Source organism: Madurella fahalii (assembly GCF_045866475.1).
Source record: "Madurella fahalii IFM 68171 DNA, scaffold_2, whole genome shotgun sequence".
In the NCBI taxonomy this organism is placed as follows: Eukaryota; Fungi; Ascomycota; class Sordariomycetes; order Sordariales; genus Madurella; species Madurella fahalii.
The window spans coordinates 3,552,300-3,577,768 of NW_027263972.1; the positions used below are offsets into that span (position 1 = coordinate 3,552,300).

Consider the following 25,469-nt stretch of genomic DNA (forward strand, 5'->3'; position numbering starts at 1 on the left):
CGGTCCAATGAAACGCCCAAAAGTGACCCCTTACCGGAGCCCATGCAAAAATACCAGGGAAGCACACCCTATCCCAATCCACAACAGCCTCTCCATAACTTACACCCGGATACTTCCGGTTGGAGGCAGGCACCCGTCCCACATATCCTCCTTATCCTTACGCAGTATACACACACAAACACGAAACTCTCAATCCCGCTCAGGCCGTCTTCTTCTTCCTTGGTAATCCCTGCGCCCTCCGCGCCCTGACGTCACCCTCGGCCAGCCACTTGCTCGCTTTCACCAGCTGCACCACGTTGATAATCTGCTTCAGGGCCATGACGGGGAAGCTGACGCCGGCAAGGACCCAAGGCCAGAAGCTATCCATCTTGTTGGCACGGGCGAGTTCGAGCGCGCCCGCGCTGTAGGGGTTGGTGAAGATCTGCCGGAGCAGCGACGAGTTGACCTGGGCGCCCTGGTGGATGGCGTCGGCGGCCGCGTTGGGGACCTGTTGGAGCAGGGACGGGGACAGGAGCGGGGAGGAGAAGGAGAGTAAGTAGAGCGCGATGAAGAAGGCTTCGTTGAGGGCGCATGCTACGAACAGGACATTCTGTACGACGGAAGTGGGGTCAGTTGGCGGGGGAGGGGTTTGAAATTGCAAAGGGGGCCGACTAACTTTGTTGGTGTAGTACAGCGACAGGATCCTGCTCCGCGACTTGTCGACATTCTTGTGGCTATTCTCGGCGCCGCCCATGGCCAGCGTCGCGTACATGTGCATGTAGTGGCTCGCCAAGTCGAGCGAGATGAGGCCCTGGAAAAGGATGGCCCAGCGGGGGAAGGCCGACGACAAGAAGACGAGCAGGCAGGCCGTCGTACAGCGGTCCGTCACCATGTCGAGCACGGCGCCGAAACGCGTCGACTGCTCAAAGTATCGGGCTGCGTAGCCGTCGAGGGCGTCGAGCAAGCACGAGACGCTGTAGAGCAGCGTGCAGGTGCGTGGGTGCAGCGGCATGTAGTAGAGCGAGGCGACGGCGAGGACGATGCGCGAGTAGCCTGTGTCGGGTTAGTATGCGATGCGCACAGAATGCAATCCGCGATTCGTACCGATGATATTGGGCCAGAGCAGGAAAATGTTCTCGTGGGGCTCGTCGTCGCCGAGGTCCCTCGGGTCGACATGGGCACTCCCATTGCCGCTAGCGCTCTGCGCAGCCTTCTCCCCTTGCTGCTGCTTCTGACGGCGAGTCTTTGCTTCAGCCATGGTGATGCGTTGTGCCTGCATCAACCATCCGGTACACTCAAGATTGCTGTCCGAGGTTCTATCACCGTGGTCGAGGTACCTATTTTCCGAAAATGGGCTTCGATGGCGGGTCCCGAATGTTCCGGAACGGCCGGGATGCAACAATGGTCCGTGTAGACAGCGAGAAATCCAACTCTTTCGCAGGTTTGGGCGGGAGGTTTGGTTGCATGCGAATGGACGAACGGAGACGTCGTTGAGGACGAGGCCGGGAAGACTGAGATGAGCCGTCGGGGTCTCGGGGTGGACAGCACGCGATGGCGATGATGATGATGAGCGTGGCATGCAACTGGACCCGGCTTTCTGGCATCAATCTAAAAGCCAAGCCTCGATTGCGGACGCCAAGGGAATCCCGATAAGAGGCTGTGATTAAACTACTCTATGTACACTACATAATTTGTTAAGGGAGCCCCACATGCTCACCTCGTCCACCGTTTGGCTTCTCGCCGTCAGAGAATGTGCCGTGCCGGACGCTAGCAAACGGCGAGCCGGCAGCAGCCCCCATTCAACACTTGACGGAACATCCTCGGCGCCAGGGCCCAGAGCTTGGGGGTTCTGCGGTGCCTCGCGCTCTGCGTTTAAGATGCCATATCGGACATGTGGTTGGTCGCAAGCTCGAATGCGGTAATCGACTCCGAAGGGCCCTTCACATGACCCCTTTGCAGGGGCATATACACTGGGCCCGTCTGTTCAATGGAACTCGGGAAGCTCCAACATCCTTGCGGCGCGGTCCCTGCCCTCAGAGGATCCGGACTGAGGCGTCGCGGCGCATGAATCCGTGAGCGGGCCGCAGTTGTGTGGGGCGTAGTGCGATGTTGATTGCCCGGTGCCTCGAAGTCGCCTCCCAGGGTTTAATTATAAGACATGTGGTGGGTTCAGTCTCAGGAGCGATGGCTCTAGAAGCTCCTGAGACTGCGTGATGGGCGATGCTAGCTGCTGATCGCGGTTCATGCTGACTTCGATCCGGGTTCATCTCTTCTCGAAGGCGCGGCTTTGTCATGCGGCGATTGTGCGCGCCGGCCGACCGATGAGGTCCGTGCCTGCATTTGCATTGAGCCCTACCAATATGAACACACCACGGTCGCAAGAAGCAACCGATGCAGAGTTGCTGCGCCGAGCGCCATCTCGAATTCCCCACCCGGAATGTGCTCCGGGCGCTTCCAAGCAGATCAAAAGATGCGGCCACTGGTGCGCCATCTGCGACCTGCCTTGTCAACGCACCGCGCGATGGGATGGTGGGGCTGTGAGTCTCAACCGAGCTCTCCTCCTTCGGTCTCATTGCAGTGTAACCCATCGCAGCCGACCTCATCAAGTGCTCAAACCGCCAACACGACAAGTCATGTTACAGTCGATCATTGCGCTGCGGGAACTGAGCGGGCACGGTCCAACAGTCGCCCGTCTGGGCGGAGAACGCTGCGCTCCCATGGTTGCACAGTGTCACAATTATTATTGTGCTACCAAAGTTAGCTCCCATTGTGTTGCGCGACTTCTGAGACATCACCCGCATGCTTTCGTTCCGATCCTAGTAATTCTGTGTGTGTGTGTGTGTGTGTGTGTGTGTATATGTACGTATGTGCGTATTTACGTAGGTACTTATGTACAGTACACCGGTGAATGACGCGTAGTGTAGAGCCACGAACTGTGAGAACACTGGAGTTCTGGGCTGACCAGGGCTGAAGGATTGGTCCCGCCCGTGCACACCCCAGCCCACGAAGACCAGGGCTTAACAGAGGACCCCTACGCTAGCCAAGGGTGGTGTTCCCGCCGGGGGTTCAGCGCCGGCTGGGGAACGGGACGGGTCTGGATTGCTTTTTGTATTGTTCCGTACTCCTTATTTCCTCTCCCGCAGCGGCTCCAACTTTGACTCAGCCTGCCCAACACGGCCGTGCCGAGCAAGCTGTTCTGCATTCCATCGTCCCATTGTCCGATTTTGGTTCTGCGCCAAGGCCGACCTCCTGCTGGGATGACAGCCCTCTGCTTGCCCAGCTGATGCTCGGCTACTTTGCCCGTTTGATGAATGTCTGTGGCCTTCCACTACCAACTACCCAACTTGGCAGTCGGGACTCGCCGATGCGTCTTGGTATAAGAGGCGTTGGGGGTCCGTTGATCGTTTTGCTTCTGGGCGGTCTTCTCTCCCCTCCCCCCCTTTTTTTTTTTCAGCTCTGGAAAGCTCCGCTCTTCTGCTTCCCCGAAAAAGCGCCTCCGCCTGCGGGGTTCACAAAAGTTCGCATCCCGCTATCCGGCGCACTGGACCCGCTACACATACCTACCTACTCCAAACCCTTCAGGGCCAGCAAAAGCCCCTCGCCCTCCCGACAGCACCCCCTTTTCTTCGCTCGGTAGTCGACATCGTCCGCAGCGCTCCCCGGTCTTTACTCCCTGGTCTGCACGACGCGTACAGTGGCTAAACCTAAAAAAGAGGATCGCTCGACGTCACCCCTGGTCTAGTGTGCCCATTTCTTCTGCTGTGAACATCGACAACGCGCCACAACAGCAACACTTTCTCGTGGCGTCACTAGTTGCCAACACGTCGCCACTTCGGACACATTTGCACTTCTGTGGGGCGCTGCCAGCATAGTATATATCCGTTGCCAGGCCACCTGTCAAGAGTCGAGAGCAGTCTCGCCTCCCTCGCTGCATCTTCCGTCGACACCCTGCCATTTCACGCCCCTGACCGCCACGAGACGGCAACACTGACAGCACAAGATGGCGTCTCGCCATCCGACTCGAGCTCAGCCGTTCGCCGAGCGGGCGAAACATGCCACGCACCCGCTCTCCCAGTACCTCTACCGGCTTATGGACGTCAAAGCGTCCAATCTCTGCCTCAGCGCCGACGTCACGACAGCTCGCGAGCTGCTGACGCTCGCGGACAAGGTTGGCCCGTCCATCGTGGTGCTCAAGACGCACTACGACCTGATCTCGGGGTGGGACTACAACCCGCAGACGGGCACGGGCGCCAAGCTGGCCGCGCTGGCCAGGAAACACGGCTTCCTCATCTTTGAGGACCGCAAGTTTGTCGACATTGGCAAGACGGTGCAGATGCAGTACACGGCCGGCACGGCCCGCATAATAGAGTGGGCCCACATTACCAACGCCAACATCGACGCGGGCAAGGACATGGTCCGGGCTATGGCCGAGGCAGCCGCAAAGTGGAAGGAACGTATCCACTACGAGGTCAAGACGTCCGTCACGGTCGGCACCCCGGTCTCGGACCAGTTTGACGACGGCGAGGAGCCGGGCGACGCCAAGGAACAGCAAAGGGCCGCCGCCGCCGCAGCCGCCGCCAGAGAGGTCGAGGACAGGAAAGGCAGCATCGTCTCCATCACGACGGTCACACAGCAATCGTTTGAGCCGGCCGACTCGCCGCGGCTGTCCAAGTCGAACGCACCGGGCGACGACGCCGTGTTCCCGGGCATCGAGGAGGCGCCCGTCGACCGCGGCCTCTTGCTACTGGCGCAGATGTCGTCCAAGGGCTGCCTCATGACCAGCGACTACACGCAGGCCTGCGTCGAGGCGGCACGGGAGCACAAGGGGTTTGTCATGGGCTACGTGGCTCAGCAGTGCCTCAACTCGGGCCCCGAGGACAACTTTGTGCACATGACGCCTGGCTGCAAGCTGCCGCCGCCAGGCGAGGAGGAGAACGGGCCGATCGAGGGCGACGGCCTCGGGCAACAGTACAACACGCCCGAGAAACTCATCGTCGAATGCGGCACCGACATTGTCATTGTGGGCCGCGGCATCATCTCGGCCGGCGACCCGCCCTCCGAGGCGGAGCGGTACAGGAGGAAAGCGTGGAAGGCCTATTTGGCGCGCCTGGCGTGAGGAGGTATGCCCGGTTGTCCATGTATGAGGCAAGCAAATAAGGATGACGCAAATTGGACAAGAGCAGGTGTTTGAAAAGCGGAGGCGATGGGGAGTGCACGGAAACGGGTAGAACAAGGATGGGAGCTGAGGGGGGACTTTGTTTTCTTGTGTTTTTTTACCCTTTATTTTTTTTTTTTTTTTTTTTTTTTTGGCGCCATTAGACGCGTCTGCTGTGCAACCTAGCATTGACATGCTTGACAGAACAAGGCTCTATCGGCGCGCTGCATATTTACATGGATATTGATGTATATGTACTGCCCTGCGCTGTCGGGTCCGGAGTGGCACGGCACTTGATGCTAGCCCCGGCCGGCCCTAAACATTCATGTTAGTGCACCGAGATCCGAGAGGGCTGTGCAAGTGCGCCCTGGGGTTAACGGTCTTTAGGTAATAACGGTTACCGGGACCGCGGGGCGGGAAGATGCTTGGCGACAAGGGGGGACCGTTGCCAGTGCCCCCACTCCTAGAACTGGGATCGGGGGACGCTTACCAAGCTTACATGTAACATGGGCAAGCTCCCCAAGGAGGATGGCATTTCTCGCGGCGGATTTCGGCATGGGCACCAACCAAGTAGTATCGACTAGCAGTCTTACGCAGCGTGCTACGCTTCAAGGACCCCTAACCCTACCGTGAGAATCGCCCCTCCAGTCCCCGACTCGCTCTCCCCTTGGAACTTCAAATGTCCTCGAGCAGTCCGGATGACGGGCCACCGCCCGCCAGCGCCGACTGGGCCGAGGCAGCCGGCGCGATTCACGAAGCTGCCGGGGAAAACGCCAGGGAAAACGCCAGGCCTCCACCGCGCAAGCGGAGGAGAATAGTCATCTCATGTACCGAGTGCCACCGAAGGAAGCAAAAGGTGCTGATGGGAGCTTCCCCGCGAAATGGACTAGGCCACTGATACGCGCGCAGTGCGACCGCAAGCTTCCCTGCGCAAACTGCGTCTCGCGCAACAAGCAGAGCGCCTGCAAGTATGAGACCGGCGCCCCAACCGCCCGCCAGCACGACAAGCACGACAAGCACGCCGCCACCGCCACCGGGAGAGCCGCCACCGGGAGAGCCACCATGTCCCCAGAAGACGACGACACTGACACCACCAAACCCGCCCGCTCGGACTACAACGACAATAGCAACACCAAAAACAACAATGACAACAACAACAACAACAACCTCCCCACCTTCGGCTACACCCCGGCCTCGGCCTCGGCCTCCAACACCCTGACGTTCCTCTCCCGCATCGACGGCGCCCACCCGGACGCCCAACCCCTCACCACCACCCTGCAATGCCCCTCCCGCTCCGCCTCCAACAACCTCTCCAGCCAGCGCTACAAGTCCCTCGTCCGCCAGCTCCCGGCGCGCAAGTACATCACCACCCTCGCGTCCATCTACTTCCGCCACTTCAACTGGCAGTACTACGCGCTCGACGCCGCGACTTTCAACGCGCAGCTCGAGCAATGGTACGAGACGCCGTTCGCGACGCTGGCGCACCCGGACCAGCTGCCGACCGAGATGCGGGCGTTCCCGGGCCTGGTGTTCCAGGTGCTGGCGGTGGCGCTGCAGGTGGCGGAGGGGTCCGAGGAGGAGGAGGAGCTGGCAGGCCTCAAGTACGCCGGCGGCATGAGCTTCGACGACCTGGCGGGCGAGTACAGCGACGTCGGCATGGAGGTGCTGGCCCTGCTGGGCAAGCGCGGCATGGGCCTCAACAACGTCCTCGCCGGCTGGGTCAGGGGCGCCGTGCTGAAGTATCTCGGCCTGGTTACCGAGTCGGTGAGTCGTGCCCCTTTTTTTTTTTTTTTTTTTTTTTTTTTTTTTTTTCCTTCTTCTCTCCCCCTCTCCCTCTCCGTCTCCGTCTCCTCTCGCCTTCCCTCTTGAGGATGGCGGTCGGTAATTTTGTAGTTGGAGGTGGTGCTGATGATGACGATGCTGGTGGTGGTGGGCAGTGGCATGCTATCGGCTCGGCGATTCGGGATGCGCAGGAGATCGGGCTGCACCGGGACGCGCTAGACCCGAAGCCCCGGGGGGATAGTGCCGAGGCGGTGCTGGAGAACCAGTGGGAGATTCAGCACCGTCGGAGGGTGTGGATGACGCTTGTCATGTGGGATGTGCACATGGCGTGTGTGCTTGGGCGCCCGACGACGATCACTCTCAACACGGCGTCGGCCTCGCTGCCTGTGGATGCGCCGGACCCGAGAGACAGGTCCAGGACGCCGGTGTTGCCCAGGACCGAGGATGAACCGCCTACGCCGCTGACGAGGGCGATCTGGGGGCACTACCTCATCGCCCCGCTCCAGGAGATTATGGAGATGGAAAAGGAAGGACCGTGTCCAAAGGACTTTGGGCGGGTGGAAAAGGTGCACAAGGAGCTCTTGGACCTCGAGGCCCGCATGCCAGCTTACTTTAGGCTGGAGAACCCGGACACGCGGTTTGATGCGGTGCCCGACTGCTACTGGCTGCCGATTTCGCGCGTCCTCATGCCCCAGATGTCGTCGTTCGCGCTGATGGCGCTGCATCGGCCGTACATCTTTACGCGGCCGAAGAGCCGGACCGAGGCGTTGAAGGCGAGCCTGGACATGCTGCATACGCAGAGGCTGTTTTTCATGGCACTCAAACCGCAGATGTACAAGACGTAAGTGATTCCTAATGATGAATGGCTGGATGGATTGAGCACGAGAGCTGACCATGTGACTGTAGATTCTCCCTCTTCTTCGGCACGTTTGACGCCATCGTCCTGATGGCGTCGATTTACATCCTCTTCCCAAAGGAGCATCCCGAACTTGTGCAGAAAGCGCTGCAGCACTTCAAATGGGCTGTCGAGCGCTTCGAGGCCATGTCGGCGCGCAACTCGCTGGCGAAAGCTGCCCTCGGCGTGCTACACGCCATCTATCTACGGCTGAAAAACTCGCTGGGGATATCGGGGCAGACGGTACGGGCGATCCTTGCTTCAGCAGCGCCGTCGTCGTCCAACCCACCCGACTGTAACGGTCGCGGCGGAAGTAGGTTTGGTGGTAATCCCTTGCAGTTTTGGGACAACACACCCTTTAAATCGTCGTCCTCGACGGGCTGCGCACACCTGCCCGCAGTACAGGAGGCCTCCCCTCCGCAGCAGTCGCAAGCCGGTCATTCAATTTTGCACCGAGACAGCGCCTTCTCCAGCGGGAGCGGAAGTAACGGGACCCTCACTTCGGGCACCACACCGGATTTCTTCTCTGACACCAATACCACCACCAGCGGCGGCGGCGGAGGGGGAGGAGGAGCGTTCGACCTGTGCCTGCCAAGCGACTTTGACTGGGCCAGTTTACAGCCAATCTACGCGACGAGCGACTTGATTTACAACGATCTTGCTGGGTCTTTGGGCCTGAGCCCTCATGGGGCGGACGGGGATGCCAATAGGACTTTCGATCCGACTGCGGGTGGCTTGATGGAGGCGGGGATGGGGAACGGAATAGAAATCTGTCCCATCATAGGAGCTCCGATGACGCCGGAGCAGTTGCCTCCGCCTCAGGGCTTTTGCCATTTTGAAGGATGCTTTGGGGACGATAGCGTGTGGAACTTGTTGAACCATTACAATGTTCTTTGAAGGGTTAGATACCAGCGTGCGGCTGGCGTTGGGAATCGGCAAGGATTTCTGCCAGGTCTGGCAAGAGTTGTTGTTTTGAATGGCGATATGAGCAAAAGGGGGATGAGAACGATTGTGCTTTAGATGGATTTTTCCATTATAGACGGGATTAAGTATTTCCTGATCATGATCGAGGCTTGTGCGGAGTCTAGTCCGATCTACGGCCGTCGACGTCAAAATGCTTGGTTAAACTTAGCTACTCTTGGCGGTCCTTGGCGGGGAGTATGGATCTTGTGTGGTTCTTGAGCGTCCGCAGACATCACATCTTCCCGGTCTCGGTATTTGAGTGTTGAGGCTTCGGAGATTGCTGCGCAACTGGGTATGTTACCTCCCCACGTCTAGCTCATCTACCGCGAAGGCGCCTGAGCCACCACTTTTCGTAGGCTCATGGCTCCTTACGCTGGTGCCATTTGGCATATTGAAACTTACAGAGCCTTGTGATACCGCACTTCCGAACAACTGTGAGGGCACGCAGGCCGGAAGATGGCGCCATTGGCTCATTCAAATGATGCTGACACTATATGCAAGAAGAATGGCACAAGTACACCGATCCGATCATGGTAGGCTGTACCTCCCGACACATCTGCAGAAACTCCTCTCGGAATCCCCCAAGATCGTGGCCTATATTCGCTTCACCAGGCTAGGCGTGTTCCATTTGCCCATCCCCATTTCGCGCGGCTCCTCTCGGTCCTCAGCTGTCCAATCCCACTTGTCCGCTGTGAAGAGGGCCTTGGCCATCCTGTCAGCCGCCATGGTCCCCTCGTACCGCAGCCGCTGATCCCGAGCCATGGAACGGGTGAAGCGGAACTCCGTCGGCTCCTGTTTGTCGGCGTCTCCTTCCGGCTGGTGCCAAGACGCAGCTTCCCGATCCTTGCTCCACGCAGGTCTCGATATGGAGACGATGTTGGACGACAGCATGGCCTGGATGTGGTCGAGTATCGGCAGGATGCGGGTCCTCAGACCGCAGTTATGATGGTTCGTGTCGATCTGATAATTTGGACACTGTCTGAGGGTTGCGAGTATGTGGACTATGTCGACCGTGGCGTAGTCTTGGATGTTATCCATCGACTTGGACGAAAAGTCAACGAGGAACATTAGGTCGCGGCCGACGAGAAACTTGATCATCTCTCCGAGCTGGTACGAATCGCAGCTTGCGCTGGAATCGTAGCCCAGCGTGCACTGCCTCGTGCGCGACGTGTAGAGCTGGACAAAATGCCGCTGCACGGATGCGACCGTGTTCAAGATGCATTCGCGGCGGTGTTGTAGTTCGTCTTCCAAACAGTCAACATGGCACTGGCCGGCAAGTCTATGAAACGGAGAATTGCTCACTCTCAAGATCATCGGGCAGATCCCACCACGCGGCGGTATTGGTGTCTTCGTCAACGAAGGCGCTCCATTTTCTCGAGCCATACAGGATGAGTTCACGGGTGGCAGCATGCATCTTCAGTGGCTGGTCCAGCAGCCACGACACAAGGATCTTCTGCCGAAGCGTCTCTTCTGCCGCTCTGCTGAGAGCCGGGCCGTCGTCTTTGGACAGCCTCGTCTGCGTGGCAGGCCATTTATACTTCAGGGCGTTCAAATACCTAGACACGACGGCCGTGCAGTCAAACCGGTCAGCCAGGACAGCCAACACGGCAAGGTTGTGCATCGTCATGGCTTTCGCCGTGGATTGTTTTCTATGCAGAATCCTCAAGAGGTCTCCAAACGCAGAGTCCAGGCCTGCTGTCTGGGTTGCCTCGTCATCCTCGCGGATCTTAACCAGTGGCAGGTCCCTGGCGTCCGCCTCTGATGGCTTCACATTGTTTAGCGACAGCCGCCGGAAGCTAGCCTCTATCGACCTGGCTTCGGCGAACCTCGTGTCGCTGAGCAAGTTGTCGAAGTATTTAGAGTTCTGCTTCAGCACAGCGAGCTGGACCCGGTAGCCCAAGCGCACCCGGGGTTTAAGCACTGGGGGCGTAGTCTGCTGGCCCGGTCTAGGCTTCGCAGCTTTTCTAGCCGTCTTAAGTGTCTCTTTGGATGTGTCAAAGGTCACGTCGAGCACGATGTCCCCGTCTGGTGCGATGTCGACGATGTTAAGCTCTGTGGCGGCGGCCGAATCGGGAGGGTTGCCGTTTTGATCTTCTGCCGGGCTGTCCATGGTCATGTGCCTTTTACCCTCTATACCCTAAGTTTGGTTCCAGAGAGTGTGAGGTATGGAGCGATGGGAACAGGGCAGCACGGTCTGTGTTGCTGCCTGAGCCTAACGTGTCGAGTGGGAAACAGCTAAGACTCTGCAAAAGCGTCTGGACCAATAATACCTCGACAGCCCGATAATCGCCGTCGACACAGCCAGCGTGTTGCGAGTGAACCCGGTGGAGACAGCAAAAAGTGAGACAGGGCATACGAACGTAGTGTACATAGCCGTGTCTATGCTATGTAATATAGTATTGCGTATGAGCAGCTAAGTGTGTTGTGCAACCAGCAAGCCCCCGGGACGCCACTAAAATGACGTTGGCCCAGCCCCACCACAATTTCACGTTTGACACGAGGGGGAGAAGCCGAATTTGTATAAACGCCCCGTAAAACTGCAGGGGGGGTGCCAGTCGCGGCGTCCTCAGAAGGCTCCCTCCCGTCAAGTAGAATCATTATAAAGACTACGTGAGCATCCACCCGCTATCCCATAGCGCCTGTATCACCAGAGGGCCGGGAATCCGATTTTGATTCCCGCGTGGAAAACTTGATCCGGTTCAACAGCTTCAGGCCTCTGATCGCCAAGCATATTCGCCCTCATCCCCACCAATCGCCTTGGCCAAGCTGAGGCATACGAGCCCCCGGGAAACAGCAGACATTGGCGGGGGACAGCGCATTGCTCTCTCTCGGCGACCCAACAATTTCATACAATCCCTCAGCCGCCTCAGCCTCGACTGGCTGCACAACCACCGAAGGCCGTCTTGTCATGCCTATAGCCGGAGACTCCGCGATCGTTCCGCAGCTCGGTCTTCTTGGTCGGGAACTTGCATTAGCTGGCGTGTCGGCGCGACATCGTCTTATTCAGCCTGGCAATGGCTCCTTTACATGGTCGGCCCCTCGGACTTGGTTCGGCGAGAGCCAGCCGCGCCCAGCGAAAATCGCTTCTTGACGTCTTCGTGGGCTATGTCGCGACATTCTTCCACGCTCGTGATCAGACGCAGTCGAGGATGATCTCCATGGCAGCACGCCCGCTGCGAATCGCTCGGCAGCGGGGTCAACTCCGGGCTCCGGCTCGACCGACGAGGCTACTACTTGGTCAAGCAACGGACCTCCGCGGCTACCACACGCGACCGTATCTCACGAACCAATCCCCTCGGCGAGGCTTCCACAATTACTTTGTTACCCACCTCCCGTCGTCCTCGCTTCACCCCGATTCCCGGTCGTCGGCAGGCCCCGGCCACAAGCTCCCGCGCTCCGCTTCCATGCCGCACACTCCGGGGCCGGGCTCCGCCCCGGCCGTAGCACCTCCGAACATGCCCAGCCGCGACCTGACGGTGGTGCGCATTCCCCTACGAAGCGCCAAGCATCACTTTGGAGTGTCTGTCTCTCGCGGGCAGCGCGTATACAACGAGGACACGAACCAAGCCGGGACAATACACATGCCCGCCTTTGCAAAACGGGTACCCGTCAGCCTGGTCCGCAGCCAGTCGTCGCCGAAGCAGATCGGCGAAGGTACCAGTGCCGACAGCGCCTTAGGGGATCCTCAGATCTTCTACTTTGGCGTGTTCGACGGTCATGGTGGCAGCGTGTGCAGCGAGTTTCTCCGAGACGAGCTGCACGGTTACATCGAAGAGGCTGCGGCCGAGTTCGAGCTTCAAAGTAGTCTGAAGAGGGATCACGGGGCAACAATGAGCGACTCCACGAGAGACCCCGACTCGGGGAGCGGTCAGGAGGCGAGGGAGCAGGCCGAGAGCGACCAGCAGACCTCGGCGGAGGAAGGGGGCATCTCCAAAGCCGCCAGGCTCCAATCCGAGCTCCTGCAAGAGTACAAGCGCACGGTAGGCGGCTACTTCAGGCGGTTCCGGCCCAACCACTTCACCGTCCCCGCCACGACATCCACCTCTTCCCCCGAAGACTCACACTTCCAACAACAGCAGCAGCAGCTCCAACGGCAAGTCCGCGCGCCGGCGACCCTCGAGGCCGTCCTCACCTACGCCTTTCTCCGCGCCGATCTCGACTTCATCACGGCCCAAGCGCGCAAACCCGACCCGGACGACCCGTACATCTCGGACAACCTCCCCCTGAACAAGGACGAGATCCTCGGCAAGCCCCACCTTCCACCGTCCGGGCACAGCAGCATCGGCGGGCCGGCGCGCTTCAAAGGCGGCTCGACCGCGTCGGTGGCGCTCATCTCGACGCCGACGCCGTCGCCCTTCTGGCACCCCAACGCGCACTCGACGCTGGCCGTCGCGCACGTGGGCGACACGCGCATCCTGCTCTGCGAGACGGCGACCGGCCTGCCCGTCCCGCTGACGAGCGACCACCGGCCGTCGTCGCCCACCGAGTCGCGGCGGCTGACGCGCTACCTCGCCCAGTCGCTCGCCACCGACTCGTTCGGCGAGGAGCGCTTCCAGGGCCTGGCCAACAGCCGCTCCTTCGGCGACATGCAGAGCAAGCGCCTCGGCGTCTCGGCCGAGCCCGACGTCACCCGCGTCCACCTCGCCCCCGCCGAGTACTCGTTCCTCGTGCTCATGAGCGACGGCGTCAGCGGCACCCTCGGCGACCAGGAGATCGTCGACGTCATCAAGGAGGCCGCCACCCCCGAGGAGGGCGCCCGCCGCGTCGTCGAGTACGCCACCGAGATCTCCGAGGACGGGGATAACGCCACCTGCTTGGTCGTCCGGCTGGGCGGGTGGGAGAGGCGGAGTGAGGGCGGGGTGGGCAGTCTGGGGACGAAGGAGATGAGGGATTTGAGGCGGGCCGAGGCGCTGGATCCGAGGAGGAGGGGGAGGAGGTGAGGTGAGGCGCGGTGAGATAATACGGCGTCTGTGGTCAGTTGAGTGTTTTTCTTCTCTCCCTCTCTGGCTCTTTCTTTTATTTGCATCTACCCCGGTATTCGCATGATGTACGACGATGGCATTGGCAGGCTCTACTTTTTTGCATTGCATGGCGGGAAACGGGCGAGCGGGCAGTTATTCTTAATGTGGCTTAAAGAGATGGGGGCGATGCTTCGCATAGCATGGAGAGACGGCGTTTGGGGCGGTGGTTAGACGTACTACTTAGATAGACATCCCGTTTGCTCCAAAAAGGGGGTTGGGGGGTTGGGGAGGCTTGGCTTTGCTACAATGGGGTCCCAAAAAGCCCACAAAATAAAGATCAATATTGACGGGCGTCCGTCTGTCCAATGGTGTGGGATAATGAACTAGGTATCGCAGTACGGTGTCAAAACGAGAATTCCAGCCCTGGTTTCTCATCCCTTCCTTCACATATGGACCTCAATACCGCTGATATCCCCCCCATGAAGGCGGTTGCCCTCCGTGCGGCGGATATTGCGGCTGCTGCGGGGAACTGTACCCCCCTTGATGGTGACCGCCGCCATACTGGCCCTCTCCTCGTCCCTGCCCTTGTCCCTGCCAATGCTGCTGCGCATACGGCGCCGCTTGCCCCTGATTATGATACCCCTGGCCGTACCCCGCCTGGGGTGCAGCACCGGGCGGAGGAGTAGGCTGCCCATAGCTCCCCGCGTACCCGGATGATCCGGGCCGGCCGTGGCGCGGCTGGGGCGAGCCGCCAGCTGCGGGGCCGGTGTAGTAGCTCGTTGCCGAGCCCGGCGCCTCCCGCGACTCGGTATCCCTCGTCTTGATCTGCGACCACAGCGACCCGGCGGGCTTACCGTGCCCGCCGTCCGACCCGTGCCCGCCGCACGCGCCGTGTCCTCCTAGGGAACGGCTGCCGCCGGAGGAGCTGCCGGCGCCGAGGATGTGGTTCTCGTGGTTCTTAACTGATTCCGACGAGAGCAGTTGGTCGAGCCTGTGGCGGTGGGGCGTCTCCTGCGTCCACTTGCGCACTGTCTCGAACATCTCGCGCTGGATCCCGATGCGCTCGTCGCGCACGGCCGGGTGGTGGAAAGCGCGGAGAACGTCGTTGACGACTTCGTCGACGGGGACGCCCGGGTTCTCCCAGGCGTAGAGGACGCGGCTTCATGGCGTAGTTAGTTCGTTGTGTATGTTATGAAATAAGGAGAAGGGCTTACGGGACGACGTATTGCAGAATGGTGACGGACACACGGCCGGCGCATGAGTTGAGCACGTTGGTGAAGTGGTCCTTAGAGAGCATCGAGTGCGTGGGGTTGTCGCAGCGCGGGTTCGTCCACGGCTCGAACTGCGCGTTGGCGCTGGTTTCGATCAGACCGGAGGAGCCTTCCTTGAGGACTTTGGATACTTGGTTGATGATGGGCCGGATGAAGGGGGAGAGAAGGCCCAGAATGAAAGCCGTCAGGGTCTCACTGATGTGCTCCAACAGGCTCTCCAGGCCGGGGACCTTGGAGATCATGTTGTTGATGGACCGAACAATCTTGTCGCGGAACTCGAGGATCGGGTAGATCTGCCCTGACACCTTGACGGGGTCGAAATTCGGGCTCATGCCCGGGACGACGTTGACGTTTCCGGCGGCGCGAGCGTTTTCCTCCTCCTGCGCGGCAGACCTGGCCTTGAGATTCCTAGCCTGCGATGCGTAGCCGTCGCCAACACCAGGAAGCTGGGAGACCAGGGATATAAAATCCTTGCCGCCACCCCCCGAGCCAGAACCAAAGAATCCACGTTGGCCGGCGTGGCCGCCTTCGTTAGCATGGCTAGCCTGCTCGGCGTTCTTGAGAGCGATGTTCATCTCGTCCACCTCAGACTGGGTGAAGTGGTCGTTTGCCTCGCCAAGGACGGAATGCAAGAAGTCGACGGCTCCGAACGTCCCGGTGACAAGGGGGTAAACCATCTTTCTGCCCAAGTGAATCTTGGTGGCGCTGCCGCAGTGGGGAAACACGTTGTGGTAACCCATCTCCAGCAAAGCGAGCTCGCAGTAGTTACTGTGCGCGCTGAAATCCTCCATGCAGTGCAGGGCCTGGCCCAGGCACCGTAGGGCTTCGCACAGGTCAGTTTCCTTGCCAGACGCACCGTGAGCGCCGCTAGTGTAGACGCGACCGAAGTGGATGCTGCGGGCAAAGCTCCAGCGCAGGTAGCCGGCACTGGTGGCCCAGCCGCCGCTCTCGTTGGCGATGTAGTTCTTCATGCCGGTACCAGGATCGATCTCGAGCTCCCTCGGGTCAACGGGGCCTCGCAGGCGAGCGTCATAGTTGCGAGCATCCTGGCCGTCGGCATAGCCAAGGGGGTTGTCGATGTGCTCCTCAGGCCGGTAGGCACCCAGACGCTCCTCGGTCACCTCAAACTCCTCGGTCGCGTAGCCATTGGCCATGAAAGAGAGCACCCAGACCTGGCGGCGTCAGCGTATGCATGGGTTGGAGGCCATGACCAACTCACGATTATCCGTATAGTAGCCGCGTTGACACCCTTCAGGCTGCCCACGTCGATAGCCTGCGAGTAGTCTCTTAGCCAGTTGCCAAAGTAGACGCGCGAGATCATCATGGAGGTCCATTTCTTCCCATGCAAAAAGGCGAGAGTTTTGAGCATATCCTCAATATCTGTATAACGGTCCGTTTAGTCATCTTGGACTCGCTGATGGGAAGCGCCTGCAATCTACAGGCTCTACACACCTCCATGTCTCCAATTGTGGCCCTCGACCTGGGCGATGGAGGGGATGTTGCCCGCGCCAAAGGCAGCGGCTTTGCCGGGAAGAACGACGAGAAGTAGACTGAGAACCAGGAGCGCACTGCCCCAACCCATCCTGAGGCCTGCCATGGCGTCGAGGGCGATAAATGTTAACGAGCGGCAACCCTCTTAGCCGTCTCTCTATTCCGGGAGTTGGGCGCAGACGCAATATGCGCTTAGCTGACCAGGGTTGACGCTGACTGCAAACCGCTTCTGATTTCACCGAGGGGCGCTTGTCGCACAACGCATGAAATATTTGTGTGAATTCGAGCTGAATATCGACTCGTCAAGGAGACAACCGGTAAACGACGGCCTCTTGTGAAGCTTGCGCCGAGTTGGATGAGAGCTGAAAGGTTGAACCAACTCTTGGGTGTGCCAAGACCCCAATTCTTTACGTCAGATAAGGCGGGCGCGGTTTGCGAAAGCAACCATGACGAACAGCACAACGACGGACGCCTTTTTAGGGCCGGGTTAAGGACATTGCCATTGCTTCAGTACTCCTGCTTGCTTGCACGGGGCCTTTCCTCTTTTACCGTGATAAGATATTCGAGCATACGCGCATTTCAATCCATCATCTACACGAGGCAAACCCTGAGCAAGATAACTGAAGCGCGAGGAGGGGCACAGCTGCACGAACCCCGCTACCTCGGCCAGGTGCCCGGACCGCCAAGGACTCGGTTGCCAGGCGGCGTCATCCCCCTAAAATGATGTTTCAGTATTGCTGCTTAGATGCATAATATACGTAGAGAACGGAGATCTCCCGGCTTCGTGGGGTTTTACCAGACGAATCTGTAGGAAGGAAAACCAAGGTACATGCCGATAGGAACAAACAATGCTCTCCTCTAGTGAGTAGTTCTACACAAGTCAATAGATCCTCAGGGTTTTGGCAGTACTACGCTCCCAATTCCGGAGTCAGTTCGATCCGACCGACCCCGATCAGTCGGTTTTCCCTATCCCGGTCCCTCTTGGCGGTAATACAGTTACGGGGGTAGCGCCACTGTCATCCGATGATGGGTTCTCGGAGTTCGCGTAACCCGAATTCTTTCGCGTCTGTGATTGACATGCCCCTGAAGCTTTGGTAACCCCCAAAAAAATAGTTGACCCAATCTGCGTCGAGGAAAGCTTCGGTCTACCCATTACCGTTGAAACCCTTGCAATGCGCTCGAGTCTTTATTTCTTCCCCTGATTCTTCCTCCCGTCCTCATCTCTCGCTCCTGTCGCTCCTTTTCTGCATTCTGCATTCGCCTCTGTCATCGAGATAACGCGCTCCCGCGCATCCCGAGAGGAGTCGTCAGCCGTCGCAAGCGGCTCTGTCTGTCCGCGAGACAACATATGCGAACATGCCCGGCCGCACGCTGCCAACCTTTACGCTCGCCGAGGTCGAGTCTCACAACTCAAAGAAGTCTTGCTTCGTCACGCTTGGGCAGAATGTCTATGACGTGACCGACTTCCTCGACTCGCACCCTGGCGGCGCCGACCTAGTGCTTGAGTACGCCGGAAGGGACATCACAGACATTCTCAAGGACGAATCGTCGCATGCGCATTCCGAGGCGGCCTACGAGGTGCTCGACGACTCGCTTGTTGGCTTTCTCGCTTCGGCTAACGGCAAGGCAAACTCGACAGTTCTCAAAGACGGCGAGGCGGCGGTCAAGGATGCAAACGGAAAATGGGTGCACCCCCGGACGGGTATGGCCTGCGAGGAGGATCTCAGCAAGGATACCGACATTGCCTCGGACTTCAAGACGCACAGGTTCCTGGACCTAAGCCGGCCACTCTTCCCTCAGGTCTGGTTTGGTGGCTTCTCCAAGGAGTTTTACCTCGACCAAGTCCACCGGCCACGCCATTACAAGGGCGGGGCTTCTGCACCCCTTTTTGGCAACTTCCTCGAGCCTCTGAGCAAGACCCCGTGGTGGGTGATCCCCGTTGCCTGGCTCCCGCCCGTCTCATACGGCCTCTACCTTGCGAGCAAGGGATTCAGCAATCCTCTCTGGGAAGTGGGCTGCTTTATGCTGGGATTGGGTATCTGGACCCTAGTCGAGTACGGTCTACACCGGTTTTTGTTCCACCTTGACTAGTGAGTTTCTGTATGCCCCCATACCGTTCTGCTAGCTGCTAACATACCTTTTAGCTATCTCCCTGACAACCGCGTCGGAATCACATTGCACTTTACTCTCCATGGCATTCATCACTACCTGCCTATGGACAAGTACCGGCTGGTCATGCCTCCGGCGCTGTTCGTCGCGTTGGCCGCCCCCTTCTGGAAGCTGGCACACGCTGTCTTCTTCTGGGATTGGCATATCGCCACGGCCGTCTATTGCGGCGGCATCTTCGGCTACATCTGCTACGACTTGACGCATTACTTCCTCCACCACCAGAACCTCCCGCTCTGGTGGAAGGCGCTCAAGAAGTACCACCTAGAGCACCACTTCCTAGATTACGAAAACGGCTTTGGCGTCACCAGTCCATTCTGGGATAAGGTTTTCGGCACCGAGCTTGTGCCAAAGAGCAAAAAGATTTAGGTGGACGAGCAATGTGAATGACGGGGATGACACAGATATATCTTGTAATGAGCTGACGTACATAGCATAGCATGCCCCCCCAGCCGGTGTGTGTATAGAGAGGGATGGCCATGAAGGGTTGTCCTTGATCTCTCTGCTTGGATGCGGCCGGCGTTTGGGCTTCTGATTCTTGGGAGTGGCGGCGTGCGTGTGTCAGGGGGCAAATTCTCCTCTCAGCGGAGGTTGCTAACTCTTCTGTCCTTTTATCCCAGAATATCCTAATATATAATCTGCTCGTATTGTGATGCCTGCACACTAGTTCATCAAAGACAAAATACTCTTTCACCGGCTGTCGCCGTGTTGCCACCTCTATGTGTAGGCTCACATTATACATGTATGCGTTACGCAATGCTGGGTGAGACGTTGAAAAGAGAATGTTTTGCTCTATGGGTTCCAATGTCCAATTTCGCCCATTGCATCAGCAACATCCAAAGCAACAACGTCAACGATTATGTGGCTATTACCCGTGACCGTTCAGATCCGGAGAGCCGGCGGATATGTGGGCCTCTATCGTCTTCCGTAATTGAGCTGCTCATCGTGACGCTTCCCAGACCGCCCAGTTACCGGCGTCTGTGGCTGGTTGGACGCACCCACCCACTATGTTCTGCACATCGGGGTTTTGCAGCTGGTGCTTTGCAGCCGGCTCAGCCATTGTCTGGAAATCCACACCTCACCCTCATCTGTCACGGCTCAGGCTCGGACGGTAATTGGGCATGCCATGCCCAATGGCGCCGGACCCCGCGCGTGCTCGCTCTGCATCTGAGTCCCTCCAGCCTCTCCAAGCTCCTCACGCTGTTCCCAACCCCTCTGACGCACCCGCTCGCTACCCTCTGCCGGTGGACCGGATATGGACCCCCATCACCAAAGCAGAGGCCAGCAAGCCGTGGCGGCTTCTCCAGCCCGCACCGAACACAAGTACTTTGATCTGCCCGACGGCTGGATCCGCCTGCTGCTGCTCGCGCCCGACGAGGACCGGGATGCCGAGGTGCGCTGCCGGCTGATCGACTATCGACTCTCGGACACGGAAATGGGCGCGCACCCATACGAGGCCCTGTCGTACGTCTGGGGCAGTTCGGCCGACCGCCAGATCCTCATGGTGGGCGACAAGGGCTCCCTGCGCATCACGCGGAACCTCAACGCCGCGCTCCGGCGCCTCCGTCACGGCTGCCTCGAGCGCATCCTCTGGGTCGACTCGGTGTGCATCAACCAGAACAACATCGCCGAGCGGGGGCAGCAGATTCAACTCATGACCAAGATCTACGCCTCGGCCACCCGCGTCGTCGTGTGGATCGAGGAAGCCGTTGACCCGCACGCTGACGACCGGGGAAGCGGAAGCCCTGTCACGACCAACAGCGGCCAGGGGCTCGAACAACTGCGCTTGGCCGCGGGCGGGCCGCCGTCGGACGGCGGACTCGTCGGCGCGGACAACGACCACTACCGCGACAACGGGAGCGACAAGGGCGGGCAGGAACAAGACTACGGCGAAGCCATCTGGTCGTTGCTCGGGCGGCCGTGGTTCCGGCGCATCTGGGTAAGGTCAAACGGTGCCCTCGTCGTGCTTGATCTCGAGTGAAAGGTTGCTGACGGCTCGCCGCTCAAGGTTCTCTAGGAGGTCGCCGCGGCTCGGCACGTCGTCATGGTGTCGCACTCGACCGAGATAGACGGGCAAGCATTCTGTCTCGGGTTGGAGGCGATGTTCGGCTCCCTACTCAAGCCGGCACGGAGAATCGCCAGCGAGGATGATCCGTTCGACACGAGGGGCCTGGGCTCGCCGTCAGCGCACCCCAACATGGCGATTGTCCACATGGCCTGGACGACCGCATCCCTCATCAAGGGCGCCGCGTTCCGTCCGCGGCGGGCGGTGGCGGCGGGCCGGCGGGGAGGGGGGTTCTCGCTCGGCATCTCCCCCCTGGCAGAGCTTCTGGATCTGTACCACGATCGTGACGCCACCGACCGACGGGACAAGCTCTTTGGGCTGCTCGGCATGTGCTCCGATAAGGACATCCCGGCCAGCCTGCTGTCCGACTACGCCGTCGGGTGGCGGGACCTGTTCGGCAGGCTCGCTTGCCATATTGTCGGCAACACCGCGTCTGTCATGACTTGGGAAAAGAGGGAGGTTGCCGTCGCCAGAGTTAAGGGCTGTATCCTCGGCCTGGTGAACGGTACCCGGTCCAGCGCGAGCCGCTCCGACGAGGCGGACGCCGGAGACTCTTGGCTAAAGGTCAACGTGGCGAACCGGAGACGGCGGCGCTGGCTGAGGCGACCCCCCGTCGTCTGGAAGACTGTCCATCTCGCGGCCCCCTTTGCCCGGCACGAGGACCTCGTCTGCCTGCTCGATGGAATCGAGGGCCCCGTCGTCATCAGACCACGCCGGGACTACTGGGTTGTCGTCGCCGTTGGCACCCGTCTCGGGAGCGACGATGATGCCGTCGTCGTCGCTAGGACGCGGGCACGAGGTCCCCATCGCGACTTCCTCCTAGTGTGGGACTGGGAACAGCAGCTCGATTCCCGGGACGGAGACCGCGAGAGGCATCACTACGACGACTTTGGGTTGAACAAGGGCCACGCTGAGGCCGGGCCGCCGCTGCTAGCCTTGCCAGACCAGGCCGGACGGTTCCTGGACTTGGCGTCCGTCCTAGCGGACGTCGACCGACAACCCGACGCCTTCGAGCGCTTTCTGGAGATGATGGACCACGTCACGCGCGCGCCTCCGAGCAGTGAGGGGCTCCGGCGCGTGCTGGCAGCCGCCTACGGGCTAGCAAGCCGGTGCAGGGGTCTACAGGGGCATAACATCCAGATCATGGCCAACATACTGGGCCGGCGGGGCCGCTTCCGCCGCCCCGACGAGCGGGCGCTGCTCCTGGCCATCGAGTCGGGTCGCGGAGCGGTGGAGCTGCTCACCCGCCTACATGGGGCCCGCGTCGAGGTCACGACGACGGCGCTCGAAGCCGCGGTAGACAAGCAAGACGCCGAGCTGGTGGCGCATCTCATCGACCATGTCGGCAGCAGCGCTCCCGGCAGCAAAGTCGTCACCGGCAGCGCGTCCCTGGAGGTGGCCTGGGACGATGACAGCAGCGGCGGCGAGGCCCTGTTCGATCTCCTCGTCGGCCGTCCCGAGGTCGCCGTCCAGGTCACGCCGGAATTCCTCGAGGAGTTGGCGGCCTCGGACCAGAGGGAGGAGATCGAAATGCTCCTCCAAAACTTTGGCGGGGGGGTTAGTGCGACGATGAGGATCACTGAGTCGGTCATGGTCGCGGCGGCCGCACGGTCGGATAACCTGGACACGATCCGCTTCCTCGCCGACCGGTTCAGCCCGAGATACGAGCGCGTCAGGGGGCCGGTTGGTCACCCGCGCCCAGAGATGGGCGAGGCGTTGCTGAAGGCGGCCGCCGGCAACGAGAATCAGTCCGGGGACGCGATCATGTCCTACCTCCTCCAGCACGCTAACCGCCTCGGGATCCGGTGGACTGGTGACGTAGTTCAGGTGATGGCCGCCCGACGCGGGGCGGGCCTGATGCGCAGGGTCCTCGATAGATACGCCGGCAACATCGACATCGACACGCGGGTCCTAGAGACGGCAGCCGGGCGTCCATGGCACTCGAGAAAGCTGACGGAGCTACTGCTACAGAGATGCGGCACCAACGTCGAGGTGACATGACGGCCTGGTCGAGGCGGCGGCTAGGGCTGGCTACGACGTGCTGGCGCTACTCTTCGAATACCTCGGCCCGCGGGTGAGGGTGACGGAGCAGGTGGTCAGGATCGCAGCCCGCCACCAGTTACAGGGCGCCGAGCTAATGGGGCTCCTACTCCGCCGGTGCGGTGACGAGGTCGCCATCACCGAGGCCGTCATGGAGGACGCGGCCGGTAACGCCAAGTAGGGGCTGGATCTGATGCGCCTCTTGCTCGGCCGCGAGCATCGAGCCCCGGTCACCCGAGCGGTCGCCGAGGCGGCAGCTCGCAACGAGTGGCAGAGGTCCTGGATTCTGCGATGTCCCCCCGGCAAGAGCTCCCCCATCTCCAACGGCCACGAGTTGATTTTCCTCTTGTTTAGGCACCAGCCCGACATTGAGGTGGCCGAGGAAGTGGTCCTGGCGGCGGCGCGTAACAAGGTGACCGGCGTCCAAGTCATGGACGTCCTACTTGAAAACGGCGGCGCGGGGTACGTAACCGAGCAGGTTATAGCGGTAGCAGCCGGGAACGAAAACGTCGGCCCGGGACTAATACAACTATTCCTCAAGTACGGAATCGGCGTCGCGGCGACCGAGAAGGTGACGAGGGCGGCAGCCGCCAACACAGGCTCCGGCCACCTTGTGATAGAGCGATTACTCAGCCACGGTATCGAAGTAGAGATAACCGAGCAAGTGGTCCTGGCGGCGGCGCTCAACTACACGACATACGCCTTTCAAATAATGGACATCCTACTTGAGGACGGCGGCTGGAGGCATGTAACCGAGCAGGTTATAGCGGTAGCAGCTGGGAACAGAAACCTTGGCCTAAAGCTAATACAACTATTCCTCGAGTATGGAATTGGGATTGTAGCAACCGAGAAGGTAGTAAGGGCAGCGGTCGCCAACAGACATTACAGCCACGACATAATCCAACTCTTCCTCGACCATGGGATTAAAGTCAAGGTCACCGAGGAGGCGGTTAGTACAGCGGCAGGAAACCAGTACAGAGGGCATGATATCCTATGCTTGTTCATCAAGAAGGCTGGCGGCGTGTTTGCTATATCTAAAAGAGCGTATGAGGAGGCAAGCGCCAACTCAACGTGTAGCGAGATGGTCCTAGCGCTGTTCGACGAATGGAGCGTGGGCGTCGACGACGTTTGGCCAGACAGCGATTTGGCATTAGAGGGCGAGTCGGGAGAGGGCTTGGGCTCTGACCATGACTTGGACTCGGACTCGGACTCGGACTCGGACCCGGAATACGTCGTACGCCGCTGGAGGTATAGGTCTAGGATTATTGGGAGGGGGCAGTAGCGTGGGGTGAGGGTTGCCCGAGAGCGTCGTCGTAAGGGGTTGTAGGGCACGCGACTCGAGAGAGGGTGCGGTGCGAGGCGCGGGGTGGGGGACCGTATATTGTACACCATCACGTTCGATTGTGCCTTGCATAAATCCGCTCGCTTCACAAGCCCCCTAAATAAAGGGCAACCTGTAACTGTTTCGTTTCGCTAGTAGCGTTGCCTGCCAGACTGCGGAATAACATGAGGTTTAGGGCTCTTATTCATATTCCCTCAGCTGATGCGAAGGCCAAACCCTATATCGAATCCCAAATTCAAGCGGGTATCACTTAGCATTTCATATTTCTTGCCAGCGCCGAAGCAGCACCCCAGCTACAGGCGGATGATCCGACGACTCGACAGATTGCACATTCAAGCCTCGGAGATTCAGAAACCAGCCATCCGCTATCAAAATTTTGTCAAGGACCGTTTTCTTAACAGGAATAATACGATTATCGTGTTATAGGGGTGTAGTGAGCCTCACTGTATTATTCCCAAGATATAGCGTTCGGCGACAGGATAAGGTAGTAATGAAACCATCACAATTACATTGGTAATACTCGGAAACTTAGACTATAAGCCTAGGCACTAAAATATTCGAGGTATGCCCCAAACGGTGTGCGACCAAAGACACAAACTCGCTAGACCGCTTTTATCACGCAACGACAAGATACGAGGATAAGACCGGTATTGGGATGGTTCCTCCGTATCGCAAATAGGTCGTGTCGAACTTGTCGACCACTTCGTCGTCCATGCGCTCTTGTTTCCCGCACGTGTTGTCCCCGTCTGTGAAGCCTTTCCACTTCCCGAGGTAAAAGAGTGTTCTCCTCCGCTTCCACCTGGCAAGCAGATCCTCAACCTCCCATACGTTTTCCTTGCTGTCGATTGCGGTTGTTTATAAGCTTCCCCGTTGCTGCCGGTCGATTTGGCAGCCGCGCACTCTACACTCCTAGCGATGGCGTTCCTCACCTTTCCTGCTCAAGTCACAGTCAGGTGCTGGACAAGGCGGACACCATCTAGAGGCCGTAGCAAGTCCTAGTAAGCATCCCAACACAGAGCAATGAGATTCTTCGGAATCTGGGGTTCCATTAGGACTCTGTAGCTAGGACCCTCAGGTGAAGAGCCCCCGCGAGACGGTCGCATTCCGGTACGTGGTGGATAGGGTGATGAATCCCTTCCTGCATCCGTGCGTGACACTGTGTTTGTACTGTCCGCATCACCCGTACCACGTGATCGCTGAGCGTGACTGGCTCATAGCGAGCCACACACTTTCTGATTCAACCGATCTCGCCTCCTTGCCCCGTCAGGCAGCACCTCGATCGAATCTATCTACAAAAGCGCCGCAAAACTTTGTGATTCATCGAGGATCATTGCGTCGCATCTTTAGAAAGGGAAACGG

General features: G+C 59.4%; 8 protein-coding genes across 8 annotated transcripts; 5 read left to right on the forward strand and 3 right to left on the reverse strand.

The window, feature by feature from the left end:
* Window positions 1–199: 199 nt before the first annotated feature.
* Window positions 200–1,237, reverse strand: pis1 (phosphatidylinositol synthase 1 (CDP-alcohol phosphatidyltransferase1); the record flags this gene model as incomplete). The annotated part of the gene is made up of 3 exons (XM_071059218.1): window positions 200–589; window positions 656–1,032; window positions 1,084–1,237. 3 exons carry the CDS (start codon window positions 1,235–1,237, stop codon window positions 200–202), a joined length of 921 nt encoding a protein of 306 aa, XP_070915319.1.
* A 2,742-nt stretch (window positions 1,238–3,979) lies between these two features.
* pyrG (orotidine 5'-phosphate decarboxylase) lies at window positions 3,980–5,095 on the forward strand (the record flags this gene model as incomplete). The annotated part of the gene is made up of 1 exon (XM_071059219.1): window positions 3,980–5,095. The coding sequence occupies one exon, from the start codon at window positions 3,980–3,982 to the stop codon at window positions 5,093–5,095; it is 1,116 nt and encodes a 371-aa protein (XP_070915320.1).
* A 718-nt stretch (window positions 5,096–5,813) lies between these two features.
* MFIFM68171_03799 (Multidrug resistance regulator 1) lies at window positions 5,814–8,708 on the forward strand (the record flags this gene model as incomplete). The annotated part of the gene is made up of 4 exons (XM_071059220.1): window positions 5,814–5,990; window positions 6,044–6,898; window positions 7,072–7,757; window positions 7,823–8,708. 4 exons carry the CDS (start codon window positions 5,814–5,816, stop codon window positions 8,706–8,708), a joined length of 2,604 nt encoding a protein of 867 aa, XP_070915321.1.
* A 660-nt stretch (window positions 8,709–9,368) lies between these two features.
* MFIFM68171_03800 (Hydroxyproline-rich glyco protein) lies at window positions 9,369–10,884 on the reverse strand (the record flags this gene model as incomplete). Its single annotated transcript, XM_071059221.1, has 2 exons — window positions 9,369–10,018; window positions 10,077–10,884. The coding sequence occupies 2 exons, from the start codon at window positions 10,882–10,884 to the stop codon at window positions 9,369–9,371; spliced, it is 1,458 nt and encodes a 485-aa protein (XP_070915322.1).
* A 904-nt stretch (window positions 10,885–11,788) lies between these two features.
* On the forward strand, window positions 11,789–13,714 carry PTC6 (Protein phosphatase 2C 6; the record flags this gene model as incomplete). The annotated part of the gene is made up of 1 exon (XM_071059222.1): window positions 11,789–13,714. The coding sequence occupies one exon, from the start codon at window positions 11,789–11,791 to the stop codon at window positions 13,712–13,714; it is 1,926 nt and encodes a 641-aa protein (XP_070915323.1).
* Window positions 13,715–14,191: 477 nt separating this feature from the next.
* MFIFM68171_03802 (Heterokaryon incompatibility protein Het-C) lies at window positions 14,192–16,603 on the reverse strand (the record flags this gene model as incomplete). Its single annotated transcript, XM_071059223.1, has 4 exons — window positions 14,192–14,894; window positions 14,950–16,178; window positions 16,226–16,386; window positions 16,459–16,603. The coding sequence occupies 4 exons, from the start codon at window positions 16,601–16,603 to the stop codon at window positions 14,192–14,194; spliced, it is 2,238 nt and encodes a 745-aa protein (XP_070915324.1).
* A 1,250-nt stretch (window positions 16,604–17,853) lies between these two features.
* On the forward strand, window positions 17,854–19,032 carry SCS7 (fatty acid alpha-hydroxylase; the record flags this gene model as incomplete). Its single annotated transcript, XM_071059224.1, has 2 exons — window positions 17,854–18,587; window positions 18,642–19,032. The coding sequence occupies 2 exons, from the start codon at window positions 17,854–17,856 to the stop codon at window positions 19,030–19,032; spliced, it is 1,125 nt and encodes a 374-aa protein (XP_070915325.1).
* An 886-nt stretch (window positions 19,033–19,918) lies between these two features.
* On the forward strand, window positions 19,919–24,050 carry MFIFM68171_03804 (uncharacterized protein; the record flags this gene model as incomplete). Its single annotated transcript, XM_071059225.1, has 3 exons — window positions 19,919–20,602; window positions 20,681–22,720; window positions 22,950–24,050. The coding sequence occupies 3 exons, from the start codon at window positions 19,919–19,921 to the stop codon at window positions 24,048–24,050; spliced, it is 3,825 nt and encodes a 1,274-aa protein (XP_070915326.1).
* Window positions 24,051–25,469: the final 1,419 nt, after the last annotated feature.